This window comes from Microchirus variegatus (assembly GCF_963457635.1).
Source record: "Microchirus variegatus genome assembly, chromosome: 2".
Lineage (NCBI taxonomy): Eukaryota > Metazoa > Chordata > Actinopteri > Pleuronectiformes > Soleidae > Microchirus > Microchirus variegatus.
Genome location: NC_139803.1, coordinates 37,670,880 through 37,690,191, shown reverse-complemented (window position 1 = coordinate 37,690,191; position 19,312 = coordinate 37,670,880). Strand labels below are relative to the sequence as shown.

At 42.8% G+C, this 19,312-nt stretch overlaps 2 protein-coding genes across 2 annotated transcripts; both read right to left on the bottom strand.

Moving 5' to 3' along the window:
* Positions 1–665: 665 nt before the first annotated feature.
* Positions 666–3,790, bottom strand: cldn7a (claudin 7a; the record flags this gene model as incomplete). Its single annotated transcript, XM_083885877.1, has 4 exons — positions 666–834; positions 930–1,014; positions 1,466–1,630; positions 3,568–3,790. The coding sequence occupies 4 exons, from the start codon at positions 3,788–3,790 to the stop codon at positions 666–668; spliced, it is 642 nt and encodes a 213-aa protein (XP_083742003.1).
* A 4,888-nt stretch (positions 3,791–8,678) lies between these two features.
* Positions 8,679–18,311, bottom strand: chrnb1l (cholinergic receptor, nicotinic, beta 1 (muscle) like; the record flags this gene model as incomplete). Its single annotated transcript, XM_083907107.1, has 11 exons — positions 8,679–8,819; positions 9,013–9,151; positions 13,821–13,999; positions 14,090–14,313; positions 14,785–14,970; positions 15,058–15,205; positions 15,308–15,416; positions 15,724–15,833; positions 16,182–16,226; positions 16,329–16,462; positions 18,239–18,311. 11 exons carry the CDS (start codon positions 18,309–18,311, stop codon positions 8,679–8,681), a joined length of 1,488 nt encoding a protein of 495 aa, XP_083763233.1.
* Between the last annotated feature and the right edge of the window lie 1,001 nt (positions 18,312–19,312).

Sequence of the window (19,312 nt, the reverse complement as noted above, 5' to 3'; positions counted from 1 at the left end):
AAACTATGAGCCCGAGCAGGGTTTGTAACAGACTGGTACGAAGAGGTGCGGAACCTGTCGTGAACGTTGTAGTAAAAAAGGCCCGTGTGATTCGCTCACCCTACACAGTGAGCCCCGCGTGTGAAGTCGCGCCCTGCTCGTCACAACATTTATTTTAGAACCCGCCGACGGCTCGTATAAAACGCTGCGTTGTCGCCCTGACTGTGTTGTACAAGCTCCCCCCCGTGATTCGTAGCCTAGCCACCAAACTGGGATTGATTACTTTCAATTACATGGCGAACGCTAATAGACGCTGTTTCTAACGTAGACGTGCAAGTGTTGGCTATAGTCTATATAATAATTTAGGCTACTGTTGGCGATGTTGCACCCTGGGGGTTTGTCTATTAAGTCGGGGGGATCTAATTATAATGCATTTGCGAAGCCTTCTTGTAAACAAACGTGGAATGTGTGGACAGAGTGTGAGACATCATTCATGAAATGAGTGAGATTGCAGCTTGATAATCGAGGGAGGGGAGCAGCGATCGCAGGCCTGAACGCCAAGTACAATAAAAGTCCAAATTCATTTTCTCTGCATCCCATAAACCTTCCCGTGTTACTCCAAGTGTCCAAGTCCCAGGCGGTGCTCGTGTTCAGGCTGGGGGGGGGGGAGGGGGGGGAAGACATTCTCAGACGTACTCCTTGGTGCCGCTTTGGGCGCCAGAGCGGGAACTGGCCATGGATGGATATTTGGATACCTGCTTCTTCCTTGGACACGAAGCAGCCAACATGGCTCCACCAAGGACGTCTAAGAGGGAGCCGCCCCAGGCAATGAAGATGGCCGCCCCAAACTCAAACCTTGATGGAAAGAGTGGAAAAAGGGGGTGACTTTAGACTTTAGAACACGCAAATGTCATTTCTTTATTTAAAGTCCTTGTTTTGATGTCACTCACTTGGTGTTGACGGGAGTGTAGGGGTTATAGAAAGCCCGGATGACATTGTGAGCGAACCAGGAGCACGCCACGATGGAACAAAGCCCTGAAAAAGAGAGGAAAGTCAGCCATCAGTCGCTCATCAAAACCTAAGACTTGAGCTTTTATCCCCCTCAGATCACATCACCAACACGGCTCTATAGATTTTTTTCTATTTCTCAACTCCTCTTTGACCCCTCATATTAGAACCAGTGCCAGGAAAACTGCGCCCGTTCAGTCGTGCGACTTCTGACGGACAAGGGCAGAAGAGTGGGAGGAAAGCTTTTTGGAGCGAACATTAAACTTCCTCCTACCTATGATGTAGAGATCTAAGCAATAGTGGGATAGAAGGGTGAGATTGTGCAACGTGGTGTATTATATTTAACAACCAGGTCTATGTTGGTGTATTATAATCCGTTTTCTACCATTTTTGAAGGACTTCTCAACATATTTTTACGATTCCTTAGATTTGGCATCATACTACAGCGATATGTGTCGTTATAAAGGATGACACTCACCGCCCACTAGGAGGATGATGCCTCCCGTCATGGCGACGCGGGACTTGCGTAGTTTGTCGTTCCCGCCGCAGGTTGTGCACTTCATTCCCATACACGCCACGCCCAAGCCTGCCACGGACACGATGATGCCAACGATCATCAGGGCGCGAGTGGCCTGAAGTGAACCTGGAAGAAAAACGGGTGGTTTTCAGTGAGGGGGAGGCAGAAAAATCGTTTTTTCGTGAGTGCGATGTGGCCTAAACAGTTTAAAAATGAAAGAAGTCAAATAATGAATCGCAATTCACAAAGCGCGAAATAGAAAACGATGTATAATAAAGCACCCATGCCCGATTAAAGAGGCTTTACGAGTGTGTCCAGATGTCGTGAATTCAGATCAAATGATCCTTTCAGGACAGTTTAATGTTTTTCCGAGAAGAGAAACCCCGGGATACACATGAATGGACACTAGGACACACGGAATAAAGCAAACCTACAGTCAGGATCCTCATCCGTCACCAGCCCCCTCCCTCGTACTATAAACCTACCAAAGGGGTGGCCCATCTTCCCCACCCTCTGTCCACCTCGAACCAGTCTGTGCCAGTCTAGGCCGTCCCTGCCCTGCCTAAACAAACAAAAACCCTGCAGTGGTCAGGAGGGGGAAGAATGGTGAGGAAAGAGGGAGGAGGATGTAGAGGAGAGAGGAGAGGGGGAGACTCTATAAAATAGTGATAAATGTGAAACAATAAATGCATGAACACGAGTCATTAAACCTTAAGATCATGGGAAAAATCAAAGCCCCACAGAACTGATCCGATGCTTCAGATATAATCCATCTGACGTCAAAGGACCATTATTTTCCATGTTGGTGATGCAGCTCAACAGAAATACAAACTGTGTTTGTCCATAGATGAATCACAGTTGGTTTCAAAATATACAAAAATCCCAATTCAGAGTGCGTTTCTCGAACCAAACCGTAGTAAATCATTGTTGTCGTGTGATCGGAGACTTTAAACATTACAGCGAGCTCCTTGTGTGAAGCGACACCAAAGCTTTTCTTTGTGTCTCACACCATGCCTGGATGATAAATCATCTCCTGTTATGAGTGTTGTGAAGTTTACGTGTGAGAAGGTGGGAGGAGGAGGAGGGTTTCCTTGGAAGGCGGGTGAGGTTTCTGGGCAAAGCTTTTTTAAAACCCTCCTTAGTTTGTTTCTTCTTCTGACTTTGTTTGTCCTAGAGATGGACAATGTCCTAGATGTTAACTAACCGATACGATGCCAACACCAGTCTGATTCAGGAGTTGCATCTTTGCCATCAGCAGCCATTTCTCAAACACAATGTTCCAACTGTAAACAATGAAGAAACATAGCCCATATGTTTTAGTCTGTACTTCATGACGCTTACGTGAAATTTAGAGGTTTCGGATTTTATATTTTCCCTTTTCAGATCCAGTGATTATTGGACTGACTATTGTGTTGACATATGCCTAGTTTTTCCTGTACTTTTTAGTAGTAATCTATAGTTTTATCATGTCGGTGATGACGTTGTCATGAGCAGATTACACCTACAGACTGAGGTTTGATTTTGGTGAATCAGGTGCATCCACAGGTGTCAGTTTGTGGGGGACAAAATATTCTTTTTAAACGAGGCTTAAAGTTGGCATCTGATTTGCAGCGTTAAAGGGAAACTTTTACTATTGTTTTTTAACTATTTTTATTTATTATTTTTACTGTTATTAACATGTGCTAGACTCATAAGGTAAATCTTAACCCCCCAAAAAACTAAACAAAATAAGTACATCCTTTATTTTTTTTTGTGAAAATGGCAAAAAAAAAGTAGTTTTTTCCACATAAAGACCACTTTGGATGACAAATTAAGACCCGGTGACTTGTCAGAACTAGTTTAACTGCCCTAAAGACTCTTTAAAACACCATTTCTGTTGTAATAATAATGTAATAAAAGGACATTTCAATATAGACCAGGACTATATGCAAATCCACTACTCTCAGACGCGTCCTGATCATCCAGGAGAGGCCATAAAGAGTCACAGTTTGTGATTTGAGAAGGACTTGTTGATTTACTGACAATATGAGTGAGTGACATTGAACACGGTGCTGAGTTCTTACTGTCGAGCTGCAGGATGGAGTCATAGATTTTACACTGGAGCTGCCCGGTGCTCTGGAAGGCGCACGACATCCACAGTCCCTGGTACATGGCCACAGCGGTGATGATGTTGTCCCCGATGTACGCGGACATCTTCCACTGCGGCAGAATAGTCCCGATGATCAGTGCCACGATCCCAATTAACGAGAGGAAAAATCCCAGCAGCTGGACACCGGAGTTGGCCATCGCCTTTGACTTTTTTTATTTTTATTTTTTTAAAGTCCGCTTGTTTTAAAACTTTTATTAAAAGAGAAAAAATGGATGTCCCGTTATCAGCCTCTGCAAATCGCTTATATCTCCGCAGAATTGTCTCAAGTTCTGTAGAAGGTCATTGGAGGATCCGCGTCTCTGTGAGTTGTGTCCCGGGGGTCTCGTCTTGTGTGTCGGGGATGGGCATCACACTGTGGGTGATGGTGTGAAGTGGGTGTGTAATAGTGAACAGAGCTGCAGCCTCCACCAGCTGACCACCGCTGGAAACACAGCAGCTCAGCTTCCAGTGTAGCAACAGGTTGTTTTTTTCTCTTTCTAACTCCTTTTCCTAATACCAGAATCCTTCATTTCACACATTTATTATGGCAACCATGAACTTTAAAAACTTTAGGTGATTCTTTAAGAAATGATGATGCAAAATATTGTTTTGTCAGTGGTTGGGCGATATGAGTTTAATATTATATCACAATGACGATATTTCACACTATTTCAACATTAAAGGTGCATTATGTAATAAATCTAAAGCAACTGGCCATAAAATCCTCCTAATATGTCACAGAGACTCAGGAATAATGTTCATATAACAAACTGAACTCACCAACAACAACAGTACAGACAAAATATTTGCATTAAAAAAAAATATTTTGCAGACTGCAAAACATTGTTTTGATGTGTTGAAATCATGTTTCGGCATGTGGCGCCACCTACCACCGTCTACCAATCATTGCAGTCAGTAGAGTCTCAGCTGCCGAGCAACCACGGGTTGCCAGTGACGTCAGAAAACGATACCTAAAAGACCTCGGTATTTTGAATTTGAATGTAGTAACCGTTTTTTGGCCACATTCTTACATATGGCACCTTTAAAGTGTTTATTTTGATACGGAACAATATGTAGGTCATAATAACAACATATTTATGATGCAAAACAAATAAATAATAAATAGCAAAGTTTGAGACCTCTGATTTAGGAGCTTTATTATTACTTATATGTGCTTTACGTAAGGACCTTGCTTTATAGAGGCAGCCATCTTGCCATCATGTTTCCACAGCAGCCCCAAAAGGACAAACTAGCATGTCTTTTATTTTGAAAAGCCAATGGTTTCTTGGCAAATTAACTATAGCACAGCATCCTTTTCTGGTATGTTGAGACCGCTGTATTTCCTTGAAGCACCAAAATCTGATAACATTATCGTCCTTTAGTCCCGATAACGGAGAAATGTGCAGCGCAACAGCAGCAGAAGGTGGACAATAGAGGTAATATAATAGTAAACGTGCGTCTAAAGACCAGGAAATGTGAAAATAAAATGGAAAAACTCAATATTTTACAGTCCAGTCACGTGTTACTGAGCATCAACAAAGAATATAAACCAACGCAATTCTTTTGAGTGTTTTTCTGTCTGTATACGCGCGACGTGTGAAGTCTCTATGTACAATATACAGTCTCCACATAACTCAGTCCTCAATCTCTCTGTACAAAGTGGACCAAGCTCCTAACTTCGTCCTTTTGAGCCCAGGTCATCAATCACACGGTGCTGACGGCCTCTAAGCAGATTCACGACCTCTCTGTTTTCACCGAGGCGCTAATGAGTTGCGCTAAACCGCTGGATGACAACACAGAGATTTAATGTAGGAAAATGTATCCAGTCGAGCCGAGGAATTATCACACGTTTTTTTTTCTGTTTTTAAACGATAACGTGATTTAAAAATAAGGTTTGACAACAGGTAACTCTTCCCAAAAAAAAAAAAAAGTAAGTTATGTTTTTTCCAACTGAATTGGGACCATTTTGCACCTGCTGAATTTGCTAATTAGATTTTGAAAAATCCGATCTTCTGACTAAATTGATCACATTTAGCCCAATTCACCGCAGATGTGGCAGAATACATCCGGCTTATTTTTGCAAGATCTTCTGGTCGGAGCCACTTTGTTAACTTCTAATATATAAAAAGACAATTAGTCATAAGTTGGCACATGCAAAATCTCCAGAATGTGTTTATTACAAGAAATATAAAAGAATTTTGCATCATAAAACGTGAAAATACCCGTACATGTAAACAAAAACGTTAAGCTTTGTTCAGAAAGTTGACCTGATTGAGCAAAATCAATGCGATTTTTGGAATCAGCTCATCAAAATGATGCTAAATCAGCAAAAAAAAGTGTAATCTTTGAATAAATACAAAAAGTGATTGCTTTTTCATAAAATCGTATTAATGCTCTTAGAGGAGAACTAGAGTAGTGTCTGAAAAGAGCACTTTTATTTATTATGACAATAACAGTGCGCCTTAACATGAATAATTACTGAATATTAGTTATTGTTAGACAAAAAAAACACCCTCATTTATTACTTACGCTTTCAGAAAAAGACCATGTCTAATCATTTGTCACAAATCTCCAGCGTCGCCCTCTTGCGATACATGAACTTCTGCTCGCTAAAGAAAATAACATTCAACTGTCCCTGGTGCCTTATTAAAACGACATTAATCCAGAGGTAGAACCGTTGTTATTTAGACAACAGATCTGTTACACATTAGGTTTCACGGACAATCGAGCTGCAGCCGCTTCCTGTAGTGAATGAAAAGGGGCCTGAAAAACAAGAGACAATAGCAAACATTGTCCATATCAGAGATCCGGCTTATAGCCCCGCGGTGTTTGTGACTGCACACTGTGTCGCAAACAATAGGCCGACACCAATGGGAGAGGAAGTAATAAGCCATAAGCTCGGAGGAAGTTATTCCTACCGACAACTTAATGGGAATGTTCTCACCTACCGGCTGCTTTACCTATCGGAGTTAATGAGCTTTTCTACCTCTCTTTTCCCCCCCCCTCACATTGTGCTTTCATTTTCTCATGTCCGTGCCCTTTCCCTGCACCTTCACCCACTGCCTCTCGCGCTATAAGTCTTTTTTAAAACAGGCCTTAAGGTTGAGCTGTGGGGGCCACGAAATGCCAAATTGTTGCCAGGGTAGAATGAGCCACTAGTTCCAAGTAATCTGGATGTGAAAGTGAAAAAGTGATAGAGAGACGTTCACGAAGGTAAAGATGTGGACACAAAACGACTGTGTTGGATGTAGAGAGGGAAGATGAGCAGCCTGATCGGGGGCCCAGTCTCACGCCTACCAGTGCTGTTGCTACCGGTAACCTGATTTACATCATGTCCTCTTGGCTGTTTTTCCACAAAGGTCCTGGATTGCGAGCACACAAAGAGAACATTGCTCCCCACCTCTCCCCCCCCTCCCCTCCCCTCCCCTGGTACACTACTTTCTGTTTTAAAAGCGTAAACACACATTTGTCTTGCTGGTTTTAACCGTCGCTTAATGTTCAATAGGAGGTGAGACGGGGAAAACAGCTAAATCAGCCCCAAAGTGAGACACTAACAACATTCTCTCAGGGGCTCTCCCTCCCGTTTCTGAGGCCTCTTGTGGGTCTGAAGTGAGCAAGCGGAGTGCAAATCTAATGATTGAAGTCCTTTAAGTGCCCTTGGAAGTCACTGAGGCATTCGCAATAAAACACGCTGGGCTCACGGCATTTTCCCTGAAAAGCTCTGAGCGTGCAAATGAGGGCGATGGCGCCCTTCTCTTCTCTTCACGTCCCGTGTCTTTTCTGTCCTCGGCCTTCTTACGCAACAACACTGTGCTTTTGTGCCGCAGCGGGAGGACAGGACCAGGGCCAGGTTACGTTCTTGGTCTTGTGGATTCATTCTTCTCATCCTATTTCAGAGGGAAGGTGGGAGTGGTGGAGTTGTTGTTGTTGTTGTACACTGTGGCACTAACTTAATCCACTGAGGTGTGGATTCAAAGAGAAAAATGTGTTTAGATTCAAATTTTAGGCTTTGAAAAGTGTGTTTTGTGTCCCTTTGTGACTGTTTTGTGTCTCAGAAGTCTTGTTTATTATATCTCATTGGTCTTCTTTTAATCATATTGCATTACATTATCATAGCTTTTACATATTGTTGGTATTTTACCATAATTTCATAGTTTTGAATGCCGCTCATCATTTTAACCATTGTCAACACAGCTGAACGTACAAGAATCTGTCAACTTTGACCATAAAATGTTTATTTCGTTGGACCAATGGCACATGATTTATGCAGTTGAAACACTGACGGTGTTTTACAGAGTTAGTCTTTTGAAAACCCAGTCCTATAGATAGATATTTTGGTTATTGATGCCCTTTCTTTATATTAAGTCATCCATTTTTGTGTTTTAAAGGTGCCATATGTAAGAATGTGGCCAAAAACGGTTACTACATTCAAATTCAAAATACCGAGGTCTTTTAGGGTTTCGTTTTCTGACGTAACTGGCAACCCGTGGTTGCTCGGCAGCTGAGACTCTACTGACTGCAATGATTGGTAGACGGCAGTAGGTGGCGCCACATGCAAAAACATGATTTCAACACATCAAAACATGATTTGCAGTCTGCAAAATATTTTTTTAATGCAAATATTTTGTCTGTACTGTTGTTGTTGGTGAGTTCAGTTTGTTATATGAACATTATTCCTGAGTCTCTGTGACATATTAGGAGCATTTTATGGCCAGTTGCTTTAGATTTATTACATAATGCAACTAGAAACATAGTTTCAAACGCATTTCAAATACCAACCACGGACACTTTTCAAAAAACATTTATTTCAAGTTTTTTGACTCAAATAAAGACACGAAAAACACGATTGAGACGACAACAAAACTGTTTGCGCGTAACAAATTAACCTCCTGCCGTACTATACATGTGCTACTATTTATGCACGTGTGCTAATGCAACTCACAACCTGACCTCACATAACATTTTAGAAGCGGACGGTATAAATATTTAACATGTACGTGTGAGTATGCGTGCATGTGTGTGTGTGTGTGTGTGTGTGTGTGCTTTCTAAGGGAAGGGGTTATCTGGAGTGTAGTTGAAACTGGCGTCTAAGAACATAGCCAGGGTTCCCAGTGTGGTGATGATGACAAACAGCCACAGGAAGAGACGATCCACCACCAGAGCGATGTACTGCCAGTCTCCTGTCATCTGGAAGGACACACACACACACACACACACACACACATATTCAACAGTGTGCAGCGTCAGCATTGTTCTGTACAGTGCGGGTGCAGTGACATGTGAACGTCAGTGGTGCATGTGTTGAAACCCCGTGTTGAGGAAGGACAAGACAGAATGACTAAGTAGCTGCCCCCGACAGCGTGTCGTGCACGTTTCCCACCGTGTCGTCCGTGTCCTGCTTCTTCAGCTGCTCGGCCATGTATGTTACAGCGGCGATGGCTGACTTCAGGTTGGGAGGGAGGATCAGACAGTAGTTGTCAGTGTTCGCGAGCCGCTGGAGCTGCACTGTGTCCTCACACCTAAAAGAAGAGACGGTTAGAGAGTGATGCCAAGGAACAGGTTTGGTGCAGTTAAAGCTGGGAAACACTACAGGGGATAGTTCAGGGTTTTTGACGTTGTGGTGTGAGACAGGATTCTGCAGGATTTTGAATATTATCTGAGATTTACCCTAATGTTTCAGGTTATACTTTCTGAGGCTCATCTGCAATGAGTTTTGATTGTAACAGGAAATGGTAATACAGACACAGGTTTTTACCAGTAACATTAATTTGGGTTCTGCTCCAGGTTTTTAAGAGAGCCAGGGTCGTGCTCAGTGTAAGGGCAGGTCGCACTAAATACTTGACACTTTATCTTGTGAGTGCTGTGCTATGTACTCAGGTATTTGGTCTCCTGATTTCCCAACAATAAGGATGTATAAATAGGAGGTAATAATTGGAATATTTGTAGGTGTTAATCTTATTTTTTGCAGAACTTTTATTCTACAAGTTTGACTTATGCACATTTAGATTATTTTATTTAGGTCATACATGTTTGACATATATGTGAAATAAAAGTAAAATGCATGTAAACATAGATGTACGACACGTATTTTAAAAATCTGGAATAATGGTGCATTGCATGATTGAAAGTTCAGGGTGAACTTCAGTTACCTTTTCTTCTGTATTAAACTTTAATATTATAATCTCATTCATTTTCCATCTTTATACATTAATCTGTGGTCCGTGCATTTTGAAGTAAAAAAAAAACAGCTTCACTCTTTACAAATGCGTCAGAAGCCCCAGCTTCACGTCGTGCAACTCACAAAGCAGAGCATTGTTCACAAAGCAGCACTGACGTTATCTGTCCACTGGAGGGCGTATATACAGCACAGATGCAGGTGTCGGTGTTGTTTGCCTCTTTCATTTCATGCATGATGTACTGTACTGTGTGCCCTCTGGCCACTGACGAGTACAACTGTGAACTTCCCCTGAACACTGACTGACAGAGACACAGGAGTGACATTGACACAACACTGGTCAACATATATGTGATGTCACGACCTTTGACCCCCCCTTCATTCTTACCACTCACAGCTGAGCAATGACGAAAAACATACTGTATGAGGAGGAAAGTGAAGCTATTGAGTATTCACAGTATTCTTATACAGTATACTCACACTTGACTGCATTTTATACATACTGTTTACTATTTTTTCCAGATTCCACTTCCTCCTTGTGGCCTGTTTTCAGCCCTATTCACCCCCTCACCTCTTGTAAAATATGAACATCTAGCATTTATCTCTTAATTTACCTCTCAGATATTGCATCTCTAAAAGTTTTAGCACTGAGGTCAGCCATTGCTTAAAAATACCCTGGCACACATTTTAAAATCCACTGTAATTAGACTATTATTATATAATAATTACATTTTTAATGACACCTCAGGACCCACCTGCAGCACCCTAAAAGCCCACTAGAGGGCTGTGGCTGTGCAATTCATGATTACATCACAACTGAGCTGAATTCCAGCAGGTTTGGTCATTCTGACTGTTGTCGCACGTTGTATGAAAAATATTCACTATTTATTCCTATATTGGTTGTTGTTTATTTATTTGCACAATAAAAAATACATAATATACAATGCGATACACAATAGATAAAAACAGGTGCAGGAGGAGGGATTATAGCTTATACTAGGCCCTCCTCTATAGTAATCAAAATTAATTATAATCGATAAGTAATATAGCAAAATAATACATAAAATAAGGATAATCAATTAATTAATGGACTAAATTAAGATGGAATGAAAACTATATATATAAGATTACTACAAGAGGCTAGGATGACTATACACTGGTTAAACTCCATCTTAAAGTTCCAATACTGTGTAATTATTCCACTCATGTACCATTACAACCTAATCAGACTGTCACTATGTAAGACAGGGGGGGATGTATGAGGCCCATTCTGGCATGTGTATATGTTGTGTGTTTACATAACGAACGCCGGACACAATTATCCTTCAAGCTTCATGTCACATTACTGGATATAGTGTGATGAAATGTGTGATGTGCGTCGTTGCCACATCATAACGTGCGAGGAATAAAAAACAGTTAGGTGTCATCAAAACATCCTGCCGTTCGTTTTCTATGCAATAATTCCTTTTCTCACTTAGATTTTCTCTCCTTGCCTTATTTTCTAGTCGATGTTGATGCGAATTGAAATGAAAACTATTCCGAGCAACAACGACGGGCCTCATCTCTTACCATTAAACCATTAACTGTATCTTCATCATATGTTGACTGACGCACTGAGATTTCAAGGTCGCGTCGTTGTCCCCTTCGCTTCACAAATCTACATACTAGTCCGTCTATGCATGAAGCCGCACACAGCTGCACACGTTTATTATGTGTGTGTGTGTCGGGGAGAAGGAGAAGCAGGACAAGTTATCGAAGTGTCACAGGGAGAGAGAGACGGCGTGACAACAGATGGACTGTGGGACAATAAAAACAGGTGTGTGTGTGTGTGTGTGTGTGAGTGTGTGTACCCACAACTCAAAACATAACTATGTGGTGCCTTACAAGCCGCATGCCATCTGCATTCCACGGCTTGCATTCATTACCGCAGACACAATGACCCCTTCTCACTGTGACACTCACTGTACATAATACATACGCACAATGTATGTAAATACTGACTGAACTGGTTTCACGCTCAGTGTTATTTCAGTGGGAACTGTCATAAATATGCTGCATAGAGCGACCCTCGCTCACGCTAACCTTAAGACAGATATACCATATATAGAAAGGCGGATGAACGTATGTCTACATGCCTTTACAACTTCAAAAAAACGACAAAATCCATCTGTTCACTCCGTGTCTGTCTATCCAGCCCCCCCATCTATTCTTCAGTTCCTGCCTCCACCACCTTTTTGTGTGGATTATCCCCTAATGCCTAACCTAAACAGAGGCTCAGCGAGTGGCGACTGTGGACGGGGGGAGTGGGGCTTAGCTTGAGCCGAATCTGATGCCTCTGGAATGGGGTGAGAGATGCCCAGCTTTAGCTCGGTTATAATGCCTGGGCTGGCTTGGAGTGATGAGGCCTGTGTGTTTGAAAAACAAATAACATAAACTCAAGTAAGATGCGTCTTATGACTCTTGCTTTCAGGTGTTGTGCGTGTGAAATGAAAGATCAGGCTTTCTTTCAAGACTAAGGCTCCGTCACAATACCTCGCCCCTTAAAATTTCCCCTTGGTTTTGAGTGCCCTCAACCATAAATTCCCCTAGTTGAGGGAAGTGGTATTGGGACATCACTACATGCAAATTAGCGTAGTGAACGTAACGAACGTGCTAACCTACGTCACATGTTGATAAGTCTACCGGTGGAGCGTGCTTCTATTTTCTTTCAGGAAAAATGCCGGCGGATCAGCTGTTTGTTTTTCTCCGTCCTCGTAAATGCTATATTGCGAATGTGATTGGGGCGCTCGGTGGGTAGCCGCTCGCTAGCTAGTTAGCTAGCTGCTTTCATAAATCGTCACTTATTTTCTGACATTAGTGTTCAAAGCTCAGCGGCCCTTTGGATGTGTATCAAACCAACATATTCCAAGATAATTCGACTGTAACATTGTGCTTATTGGTAGATGTGGCCGCCATCTTTGTTGAAAAATATCACCCGGCTCATTGAATTCGCAAAGCATCATGGGTAATTCGATCTTCCACTTCTTTTTAAGCCCGCATCAGAGCTCACTACATTTTGAGGGTTGATTATAAGGGGAAAATCACATTTCCCCTTGCTCCACCCTACACATGAACGTGCAAAATGTAGGGTTAGGGGAAGTATTGGGCCAGGGCCTAAGTAATATGAATGGATCCGTGCTATTGTGTTTTGGTTATCTCTTGCTTAATATCTAAAGTTAAAGGAAATGTAAATGGCTACTTTCTTGATAGATTCTCTGAGCTGCTGTGGTGATAGTTGCAATTGTGCCAAGTCTAGCACATTGTGTACTTTACTATAATAGCTGGTCTGGCATCACATCAAACAGCCACAGTTTGGCACGCCGTACAAAGAAGATTCATGGCTGTGTTGTTTTTTTTTATTAACATTAATAGAAACACCTTTCCCTGGTGTAACATTAGGATCAGCACATCTTAAGCCTGGAAACTGAATCAGATTGGAGGAGCTTGAGGGTCATAACTTCAGGTCTTGAGATTTTTACTGTTTTACTGACACTTCATCTCTTTCAAGAGCCTGGTTTGTGTTTGACTCTCATCCAGTAATAAAATGAGGTTTTATATCTGAAATAGCTTTATGGTTTCACTCCTCAGTGAATCGTCTACAGTACAGCTTGGATTATACGCTACATATTCTCGCCATCCACCAATTCCTGCGTTAGCCCATGTGCTACATGGACGAATCTGTCCACATGTCTAGTTTTAGTCCATGCGGACCCATATGCACTGATTGTGCAGGCTTCCTGGTTGGTGGCACTCTCTTGTTTTGGTCAAAAAGGTGCAATGAAGAAAATGGCAACCATGGAAACTTGCTTTGTGTTATGTAAGGAAGACTGTACCCATCAATGCTCAACTAAGTGTTAAAGGAATGCAAGGAAATGCTTTGAAATAGACTGTGAGATTAATACTCGACTTATGTACACCCTTGTTTTTGATAGTCATGCCTCTTGTAGACCCCTTGTGAATAAATGAATGCCTACCTGTCTCTCCAGGGTATGACAAGATCAAGGTTGATCTTACGAAAGAAGTATTCTCCTCCAGGTTGCCGCCCATTGAAGCTTCGCATCGGCGTTTCATCGTCGCATTCCTTCTTGACCACGTCATCCTCTGGGTTTGGCCTCATCATGCCGATATACTTGGGCAGGAAGTGAATGAACACCTGCACATTTTTCCAGAAATCAGGATTGTCACGGGATACCAGAATAGCACACATAGGAAAGCCGAGTGAATCTGAACGACCAGCCCTCACCATTCGAACCCAGTTTGGCATGATGTGCGTGCTGGGCGTTCGGTGGTGCAGATTGAGCACGACCACGCTCAGGATGACAGAGAAGGTGATCAGGATCATGGTGAACATGACATAGTTGACAATAATTGGGATGCCGAGCGAGGTCTCGGGGACTCTGTCAGCCAGCAGCAGCATGAAGACAGTCTGAGCGATGAGGACAGAAATTGAGAGAGTCATCTTCTCTCCTGCAGAGACGACAGGCATGACTCTGAGAATTAATTATGACAGTGAAGCAGCAAACAACGTCACCCTGCTAGCTTCTGTTTCATGTTGACGACGGCAGAATCGACAGTTTGATGTGGCGAAACGCGGATTTCATCCGTGACGTTTCAGAACAAGAGTTGATTATTGTTCAAATCACTCAGGATCACGCAATTTATAATGAACCCAAACAGTCTGCATCGTTATGTACTGTTTTCTTTTCCACCATGTCAGTGAAGCACGACTCTTGACAAAGATTGACAAGGGAGATCCTTGGTCAAGGTCATTTCCCTTCAAGCATTAATATATCAATAAATCCTCCATTGAATCCTAAAGTAGTACATTAGACACATGCTTCTTGTCATGACAATGCATCACAGAGTCGTCTCATGTCCTGTTCCCTCCCCCGACAGTGATTTGTAGCTACAACGTCAAAACATATCAGATGTGCTGACCTGCTCCAGGAGGCAGGTAGAAGACGAATATGGCCAGCACGCTGGTGAGGATGCAGGGCAGGATGATGTTGATGATGTAGAAAAGAGGCTTCCTCTCTATGATGAGATAGAAGGTGATGTCCTCGTACAGATCCTCCTTGATGTTCTTCCTCGAGGGTGTGTGACAGATGGCCCATTCTCCGTTTTCTGTGTCGAGACAGAGTGGTTAGAGTTAGAGGTTTACACTGTGAAGCACCAAACAGTTCCACCATTTAGAAGGAGGTTGTGACGTACCAGTGAACGCATTCTCATCGATTACAATCTCCTGTATCTCTTTGCCGTTTTCATCCAGGAAGTACTGCAGGTCCACTTCGGAGGCGTCGTACGTGTACGAGCGGAAAACCATGCTGCAGTTCTGCCAGTCAAACGGGAAGTACGCCACCTGCAGGTCGTTGGATGTCACGATTAATGAATCGACCGAAATATCAGCTAGAGAAATGACACGTGGAATACGGAGGGGACTGTGTCACACGACTGACTGCACCTCTATTAAACAGGAGCTGCGGTAGATGGCTGGAGGAAGCCAGTTGACCGTTCCGTCGCTGTAAACCAAGACGTTGACGTACAAGGCCACGTCGAACTGACCGTCGTTACTGTGGGGGGAAACGCGATCAAATGAGATGATGTTGTCCCTTGACATGTCCGATTGTACTTCCTCTATGTCCACATTGCAAAATCCTAACAAATTATACCAAGTGTCAGCCTTTTTGGGTTAGGGTTAGGGCTGTTGAGTATCTCTGGATATCATAAATGTCTTTATACCACATTTCACGGTCATCCCTTCATAATTTGTTGATGTATACGAGATAGCAAACACTGCATCATAGTGTTGCAAAGGAAAACATACTCAAATAATATAAACATGTAGAATAATATAACACTAATGCTGCTGACACTCACTTGTTTATGAGGTAGATGTCTGGACGCCACACCTTGTTGGGAGGAATCCTCAAAACATCAATATTTTCATATTCATTCGGGTCCCATGACAACCTGTAGTCTGTCCAGGCCTAGAACAATCAGGTAGAGAGAGCGAAGAGGTGAAATTCCAACCAGGTTGCTCGGAGGCCTCTGTCACTTATATCCTTGTTTCTGCTGCCTTTTGATATATCACTCAAATCCCACTCATCTTGACACAGCCTGACACACTCAACCACTTTCAGCAAGGGCAAAGGGAAAGAATTGAAAAACAGCGACTGGAAGAATAAGAGAGAGAGATGAAGCGCAGAATAATCTGTGGTTATAGAAAGTGACAAGTCTATTTAAGGGCAGAGCGACAGAGCGGACGAGAGAGAGGAGTCAGAGCAAGAGGAGCGCGGCTCTCGGTGATAAAGACAAATGTTTTTTCTAGCTCGTACCAGATTCATGAACACGTTGGTTGTCATCTCGCCGTTCTTCTCGTCCTACAGAACGATTCAAAGAGAGGAAACAAAAAAAACAAAGAGTATAACAGTGTGTAACAGCTCGATATAAAGTGCGAGCCGTTCAAAACAACCGGCGTTTACCAAGCTGACGAGCTGAGAGAGCGTCATCCCGACGCGCACCATCACCTTGTCCTCCCAGTAACGAGCTGGTCTGACTTTCATGTTGTAGTTCTGAAAGAGCTTCTTATGGAGCCTTCGCTCTACTTCTGAGGCTCCTGGATAAAAAAACAAGAGTCACAGTCGCACACGCCTTCATTTATAAATACGGGTAACGATTTGGCTAAAGAATAAACCTTATTGAATCTTTAAAAAAAAAAAAAAAAAAAAACATCTCCATCCATCCATCAGAGTTAAAATTAGTCCACTAAGCTGCCCAGCCCGCAGAATGTTTGTTCTCTGTGGATCAGTGAGCGAGGTCTGCGGTGGTTACAGGTTCACTTCCCTCCAGTTTGAGCAAGGCTAAAAATACACTATATGCTCATGTACAGTGTACTCAGTATGGATGGGTATTTTAATATGTATTCCGTGTCCGCTCAGCTGACATAGGGCGATAGGCGGGGTGCACCCTGGACAACTCGGTATATATCTATATCAATTAAAGAAAATCAAAGGTGTTAGAGGTTGATAATCTCAACACGAAATTTGGAGAATAGCAAATCTGACCTCTAGCACAGTAAGAGAAACCATACATCTTGGTTTCTAACGCCATTAAAATTGCTATATTATCTCTTGTTTTTAAGCTAAAAAAGTACCTATTGTGCACGGACTGTGTTTCAACATATGTTCCACATTCGTGGAAAAGCCAAAGGACGGACTGGACGTATGAAAGAAGCAGGGGCAGATGCTGCTGGTGTACGATGGGTAGCAAAGGTGACTGAGCTAATGTAATTGATATGCAGCAGGGGAATGGGATCAAAGGGATGGCTGGGATGCTAGCTCCATCAGGGACCAAAATAGACTCTGATTAACAAACAATGATCTGTTAATGTGATTCATGATACGTTCTCAGAAGCCAGAAGTGAAACGTAAACATCTCGCGACAGGACATACAGCTAGCGACTCCTTCTGTGCGTTGATTCGTCTCTTTGCGGGAAAACAGATGCACAATCCAACGCTGAGCTATATAGGAGTCACTGAGGGACAGAAACAATCCATCCCAACCTCTATGGAGGTCGGCGGCTAATGCGGGGAAGCTATTTTTTTTTTTCTGTGCCGTACGCTCCCACGGAGGTGTCGTAGGGTCACAGTCACTTCAGCAGAGCTCAGATTAGAGCCCGGCTGTCTTTGTAAATCAATTCTAATTATGATTTTTATCCAAATGAAAAAACACAGAGAGGTAGTTGGATCAATACCGGTTTAAGGGAAATGACAGAATGTAGATGGACGCCTGTCTGTTATCTGATTATAATGCCACTGTCCCCGAGAGCCTCCACCTCCCCGCGCGTACGCTTGTCTCTTTGAAGCAGCCCCCACGGGAAATACTGTACGTAGTAATGTAAGGACACATGGAGGAATGTAAACACGCAGAGGGCAGCAGTTTGTTCTCCGAGCCCCTACTTAGGTGGGGTCAAGGGTCAAAGTCGAACTGTCTCTGTTTGTTTCACCTGACACATGTTGTACAGGAGGAATGTTTTTAGGCTATAAACACTTAAACCATACATACATGTACTCTGATATATTTGTCACATGTATCTTGGAAACGTGATATAAATGTAAACGTCTTTTCAGATCAGTCAGTATGGATAACTAAAGACTCATATTTACACTCATATAAGCCAATGGTGTATTTTAAATGAGCATTTGACGCGTGACGTAAAACATACAAAGTGATTTGCCTCATATATTGATATATTGAGCCTTTTTCATAGTCATATTGTAATATAAAGTGTTATTGACCGACTGCCTAGCCCTGTGTCAAATTTAAAAAAATAAAATAAAGTGCCTTTAATTTCATTGTAAAACTGAGTTCCATCCATACAAATACTCCTTACCTGTCAACGTGAGACAAAGGCCGCCGCATATGATGAGAAATATATTCATTCTCACATTGACATAGTTTTCCATCTTCTATTGTCCACAATAAACGTCAGTCATGACATCTTCTTCTTCGTCTTCACTGTGTCGGTCAAAGGCCCTTCTACCTGCGACAGACCCCCCCAGGTCTTTGACCACCACACAATCCCCTTCACCTGGATCCTGCTGCTGGAGATGGATGACAAAGTCTCCAAAGTCTTCCTGACTGAGGCGGAAAAAACAACTGAGAATAAAGACTACTTTAACTACTTGGATTCGAACGCACACCTCAGGCTGTGTTACTGTCTCTCTCTTCTTCTCTGTGTGTGCCCACGGCTGCACCGGGTAAAACCACGGCCTGATTGGGCGAGTGTGCTGGGAGTGACGAGAGGACGGAATGTGTTTGTACTCGGAAGCCTGTGGTGGGGCAGCAGGCACCTGTTGGTGCTCACCAATCTGAGGTTAGGACTGTCGGTGGGAGGAAGAGGAAGTAGAGCGGGGGGTGGTACCGGGAAAATTAGTGGCAGTGGGGGGGGGGGGCGGGGGGATGATGGGTTATGACAAAGGAGATATTTTTGTGTGGGGGGGAGGGCAAACACGTGGACGGATTGGAAGCGAGGCGTTCGTTTAGGACGGGCCACAGTGTTCTCTTGTGGATGAAGAATGATTGGCAGCGGGTTTGGAGTAAATCGGTGGCATCTCACGCTGATTAATACCGGCCCCCCCAATCGATTACATTTGGCCCCCCCACTTAATATCATGTAATCATGAAAACATGGACCACGACCTCACCGTCTTTTAAACACAGTGTGTAACTTTAGGCACAGCTGCCAGCGAGGTGATAGAATATAATATTTGTTTGCCAGCAATGTTTTTTTATAACAGTAATAATAAGACATTTGGTCATAATTAGGAACGGCATTGGCCAAAACGGCTCCTGGCCCAAATTTTAATTACAGTTGTCCACACTATTTTTAATGTCATTTGAAATAAATGTCTGTTTTTGATATTAATACATTAATTTTGCATCATAAATAGAATTATTAATTATA